The sequence below is a fragment of the Pempheris klunzingeri genome, chromosome 1 (assembly GCF_042242105.1).
Source record: "Pempheris klunzingeri isolate RE-2024b chromosome 1, fPemKlu1.hap1, whole genome shotgun sequence".
NCBI classification, from domain to species: domain Eukaryota; kingdom Metazoa; phylum Chordata; class Actinopteri; order Acropomatiformes; family Pempheridae; genus Pempheris; species Pempheris klunzingeri.
The window spans coordinates 30,097,707-30,103,635 of NC_092012.1; the positions used below are offsets into that span (position 1 = coordinate 30,097,707).

Consider the following 5,929-nt stretch of genomic DNA (forward strand, 5'->3'; position numbering starts at 1 on the left):
CTTAAACATTTAATTGATTACCAAAATTGTTGGTGACTGATTTTGCAGTGATTAAGTAATTCAAAAATCTACTAATTTACCTACAGCTATTGGTGACACAATCGTGTTTTTCTCAAAACTTGAAAACCAGCTGTTAATATAAAGCAGTGAAGAGTGACATCATGGCAATCAAACATTAGCAAGACTCTCAGTCTTGATGAACCATTTCACTGGTCCATCACCACCCAGAAGAGCCAGATTACACTCTCTGTGCCAGGCTGTATGAGAATAGGTTCACACAGCACTCCTAATTAGTGATAAGGCAGGCCAAGTCCCCCTCTGTCTGACCGCCACAGTCCACACTCAATAATTAGGCCACTGTGATAATCCTGCTGCCGCCAAGCATCCATTAGGAAGCAGAGATGGGGTCAAATGTTCAGAAAACTATTACACTTTAACAATCCTCAACAGCCTCCCTGCTCACCTGTCTGCTCTGAAGAGCAGCAGAAAACAACACATCTGGTCAGGAAGAACACGAGAAGCACACACCTCCTGAATGTACCATTTTTTATTGGACTTATATAGAAATACTTAAAAAAACATGAAGTAGCACCATTACTTAAGTTTTACTTTTTATCATGTATAACTTTAAATGTCAGAAAAATAAAACTCTTGATACATTTTCAAATCTTGTCTCAGCAAATATAATATTAGTATTCGACCATGAGGTTAAAGGCCCTTTATCATAAAATAAAATATACTTTGTTCTTAAACTTTGCTCAATAAAGTACATTTACGCTCAAGTAACTTCACCTACATATACATAAACAAGTGGTAAACAAATGTATTAAAATAGAAATACTAAAACTATAGTGGTGCAACAGAAGCCTGTAATTCCCACTGGAATCTAATTCATACAAATTTTAGAAAGCATAAACGGTTTCTTTGTGTTCAACTTACTAAGTTTTGTACATTTCAATGTTTCATAATATAGAATAAAATATGCTTTATATTACTGAATAAAAAATATGCTGGGTGAAGCAGATTTAAAAGACATTTTTTGCTGAACCTATAAAAACTCCATCCCAACAGAATACTGTCAAATGCAATACACATTTTGTGGACTTGGATTTCCTCCCACAGTCGTGTGATATTAAAATAATACAGTGATCAATGCCATAAGGCCATACTAAAAAATAAACAATATTTCAACCCAGCTACAAAAAGTTCACTGAACTTAAATTAAAATATCTGTAAACATCTTTGCAATAAGAAATATAATCTTTCAAGTCAAAAAAGAATAAAATACTTCAATCTGTATTAATGTCATTTAAAACTTTCAACTTGTGGAAATTGTTTCTATACATATATATGTAGGATATGTTGTTGCTCTTCCTCACGTGGTTTCTGACCTCAAGCTGCAGTATCTTTGTATGTCAATAGTCCTGTTTGGCCGGAGCCCTCCTCGTTTCCCAGCCATGGCCTCCCCTCTTACTACATTCGATCGGCAAAACTGGAAGGCTCAACCCGCTAACAGTCTATAGTTTGACCCACGTACCTCCGTCCTGACCCCACTGTGCCACTTCGCTTCATAAATATAGGGTACAATTTACTAGAACTATTGATTACTATGCTGTAATATTTAAAACATGCACTTAGATGTTGAAAATATTTCCCCAAGCTACAGTATATTATAAACAACTACAACAGAGCCCAAAAAGGGCGTCTGTCCCTTCAGGATACTGCAGCCTCTTACATACATATGTATATCTATGTACACTTTCCAAACTGGTGATTGGGTGATCCCATTAAAGCAGTATGAAGAGTCTGTTGTTGCCATTGTAGTCGGTCTCGCTGATGAGACAGTCAAAGAGTTACATTTCTTATGAAAATATACGTATAGCCTGAGTGACCCCGGTGTGGCAGACAGGGCATTTGGGCTCGCTCCTCTCACAGATACGATTGGCACATTCCATACAGAAGAGGTTGTGCCCGCACGGGACCAGGGCCGCGATGACCTCACTCTCGAAGCACACCGAGCAGTCGCGGCTGCCTTTTCGGCTGGTGCCGGACGAGGTGGAGGAGGAAGAGGAGGAGGACGATGAGGCGGAGGAGTCGCACGGAACCCCGGGGAGGTGAGGGCCCGGCAGGGAGGCGACAGTGCTGGAGTAGCCAGGGAAGCTGAGCGGGCCTCCGCCTGGGTCGCTGCGCACCCTCCGGGCTAGCGGGTGCTCAGAGGGGCCTCCGGTGTGGCTGTGGAGGGGAGGTGACAGTCTGGGCTGCGGGGTACAACCGTTAACCCTTCGGTGACTCACCACTATCCCGTTGGCGTTAGTGGAGGTGTTGGTGGGGTACATGGCTGAGGTGGAGGTGGGGGAGCTGCCTCCAGTGGAGGAGGGGGTCATGCGACTGTCATACTGGGACCACAGGAGGCCTGGTGGGGCTGGCGTGGGGTCAAAACCTGACGAGGAGTCAAAAGTCAGATCAGTGCAGTCAGGCGAAATCACCTCACTTCCGTAAACAAACCCATTCCCGTTGGTGTTGACGTTGATGTTGTTGTTATTGTTGTTGCCGTTGTTGTTGGTGGTGGTGGTGTAGCTGAGCGCGGGGCTGGGGGGGCTGTAGTCTGCCATGCGTGAGCTGTTGTTACCAAAGTAGGAGTCTGTGGAGGCACTGCCCAGGGAGGAGGACGAGTCGTTGCGGTAGTTGGAGAAGGGTTTGCGCGCTGAATTGGGGGTCATCCCGGCGCTGGGCTTGGACCACAGGGTGGCGTGCCCGTGCAGATCAAAACCCACATCAGTCCCGTTTGCGTGGAAGTCATTTTCATCCTGGAGCTCAATAATGCCTCCTGTCCTCATGGCGATGTGGGCTTCAATCTCTTCGCGTGCTCGGTCCACGTTCTCCGGCATCCCTGTCACCTCGAACACCGGCTCCTTGTCTCGGCTGGGCGTCACAATGTAGGTGTGGGTCTGCTGCTGAATGCGCTTGATGGTGGCACCTTTGGGGCCTACAACCAGACCCACCACGCGGTAAGGCACCCGCACCTGGATGGTGGTCTGTCCGGGCAGGTTAGGTGGTCCCGGGACTGGGGTGCCGCTCCCGTTCAGGCTGGTGTTTTTGTTCCTGGAGGCTCGGATCATGGAGAAGTGCTCGGCAGCGGAGATGATCTCCCTCCTGGCCATGGCCACATCCTCCCTCCGGCCCGTCACCACAAAAACAGGCTCCTCGCCGCGAACTGGGGTCTTGATGTAGGTGTTGGTCTTCGCTCGCAGCGCTTTGATCTTGCAACCTGGGGCGTGGAAGCAAAGGCGAGAGTGAGGTTAGGTTCCAAAATAACGACAGCTCGAAATATGTCATGTGTTAAAACATTACTTGGAGACTATTCAAAACAGCTGCTGGGTGTTTATTATTGTCTCTCCAGAAGGCCACTGGCCTAAGAAATCAGGTGAAACCATCCTTTTGGAGAAGAACAAATTCAAACCACATGCAGCACCACCACGAACATACAGCAGGACAGAAATAACTCACAAGAGAAAAGTCACTTCTGGACCTGTGATGATCCTTGTTCATTAACTTGAGTACAGGCAACCACTTCAACAGCTGCTGCTGGCTTCTTTATTCTTATTTCATACTAATAGCATTATGGAAAAAGGAAAGCTACTTAATCACTTCGTAGCCTGGCACCAGCGCATAAACTTGCATTCCAAAACCCGCAGGCACATACACACATCTCTTTATGATCAAAATGGGCCCGGCTGAGGAAACAGCCTTAGAAGAATGACATAATTAGCAGCGCAAAGCCAGTTGAGTGGGACAGCATGATGTAACCAGGGATGCAGAGGAGGGTAAACCCACCTAAACTCAGTCTACACTCAGCCAATTTAAATCCCTGACATAAATTCACATGGAGTTAGTATCAAACTGGTGTGGGTTAAATGAGGATAGGGTCCCTTTCAGGAGTCTGGCTGCTATAAAATAATCCCAGAGGTCACTGTTAATCCACAATATTTAAATCCCCATTTATCACCTGACATAACCTGACAAAAAGGGTGGGTGGTGTAGATCTGATGTAAACTAACACTGTCACATTACAGTGGAGGATGGGAGCTACAGGATCCTTACAGTCCCTTTGTTTTTCTGGGAACAACAACAGCAGCAGCAGTATTGCAGGGAGGGGAAAAGATTCCGCATATGTAACCAAGCACCAGTACCGCCCTGCAGCCCTACAGCTGGAAGACTGTGTTAGAGAGGTCTGTGCAGCTATGGGCGTCTGCTGCCCGTGGCAAGGTAAGATCGTGACCGTTGTCCTAATTTGATCCTGTACTGCTCATCATCATAACCATCATCGATTTGCGAAGACACACAATCTGGGGTTATCCAGAGCCAGCGTCCCATCTGAGCCCACAGATCGGTGACCTACATGTCCCAATTACCAGATAATGATTAAAATAACCTGTCATGTCAGCGGGCTTTGCTGCACTTCAGCCAAACCTTTCGGAAGTGTATCCGGATTTTAATTTAGATGCGGGGAGTTCACTCGTGTTCGCGCCGCTCTTTCTTCAAAACTAAACTCCGTCTACATTTTTAATAATTAAACGTGTCTTTACTCGCCCACAAAAGTATACACACCAGAAATTAAGACTTGGCATCTTATCAGAGTTGGCTCGCCTTACTCTTCAATTCGGCACAGACACATTCATCCGAATAGGCACTTCTTTCTGCGTAAACGTCAACTTCTTGAATTGGTTTATTGTGCTGGCTGCCGCCCACCACTCTGCGTTTATAGAAGAGGAACAATGTGCGACTGGAGAGTCAGTAACGAAAGTTCACGTTTTATTGAACTGATTACGGCCTGGTGCGTTATAGGGATCTCCATATATTTACACACATCTAACCTAACCTATTTAACCAAGCTGTTAAAAAGCAGTTTAAGCACTTGTGCGGACGAGCAGGACTGTGCTGAGACAATACACGCAGTATAGGAGTGTGTATTGGCATTCTGTTCCTCCCATACTGGATAACAGCTCGGGACGTGCTCATACCTGAAGTGTTTGGGTGCATGGCCGTCCCTGTACTGCTCAGCTGCACAACATGAATACGGAAAGTACATTTAAAAGCCAAACTGTGTAGAAAGAGTGAAACACACACCCTGCCTGCCCACAATCTCGGCCACATGCTCGGAGCTGGGCACCGGGACGCATTCGGTCATGTTAACGCTCTTTTTCCGGGGCTCCTGGCTGTTGTCGTACAGGGGGTTCTCGTCGTTGTCCAAGCCGAGCAGGGAGAGCTGGTCCAGGGCGATCTGCAGCGCTCTCTGGTCGTCCAGCGCATCCCCCTGCACGCCGCTGTCTGCGAAGAGCGAGCTGGGCATCTTTGCGACTCTGCAGCGTTCCTCAGCGTGATCGGGTAGAAGGCAAGAGGAAAGGAGGGCAAAGAAGGGAGTGATCGGGGGTGAAAGAGAGGAGAGGGGAGGAGGAGGAGGGGAGAGGCACCGGACCCGGTTTTCGAAGACAACTGGTCAGTGCAAATAAATCAGTGCGGCTGAGGGGGGAAAGAAAAACAGTGCAAGATGCTACAAAAAAACATCCACCCCCTTTGTTTTCCCGATAGAATCTGGGTGTCCCGGTCCGAGCCGAGCCGGGCTGTGCTGTTGCACGGAAAGACGGCGGCGAAAAAGCGTGTTTATTCCAGAGCCGGCGGTGGAGATAGTAATAATATTCCTCCCTGACAAAGAGCCCCTCCCCGGCTGGCTTCCCTCAGGTCCTCTGTTGCTTCTGTCTGAGTCCTTGCAGAGCCAGACAGAGAGATGTGCGGGTGACGTCACCGCCTGGGCAGGGACGATGCGGTGCTGCGAGGTGATTTGCATAGCCGCGAGGTGATTGGCTGGGCGGGCGGTGACTGGGCGGGGCCGGGCCGAAAGGCACGCCCACGCCTTTGTTGTCGCTCTCTT

General features: G+C 47.9%; 1 protein-coding gene across 1 annotated transcript; it reads right to left on the minus strand.

Annotated features, from left to right (window-relative positions):
• Nucleotides 1-599: 599 nt before the first annotated feature.
• Nucleotides 600-5,350, minus strand: mex3b (mex-3 RNA binding family member B). The gene is made up of 2 exons (XM_070832713.1): nucleotides 5,128-5,350; nucleotides 600-3,268 (listed from the first exon to the last, which is right to left on the minus strand). The coding sequence occupies exons 1-2, from the start codon at nucleotides 5,348-5,350 to the stop codon at nucleotides 1,863-1,865; spliced, it is 1,629 nt and encodes a 542-aa protein (XP_070688814.1). The 3' UTR covers nucleotides 600-1,862.
• Nucleotides 5,351-5,929: the final 579 nt, after the last annotated feature.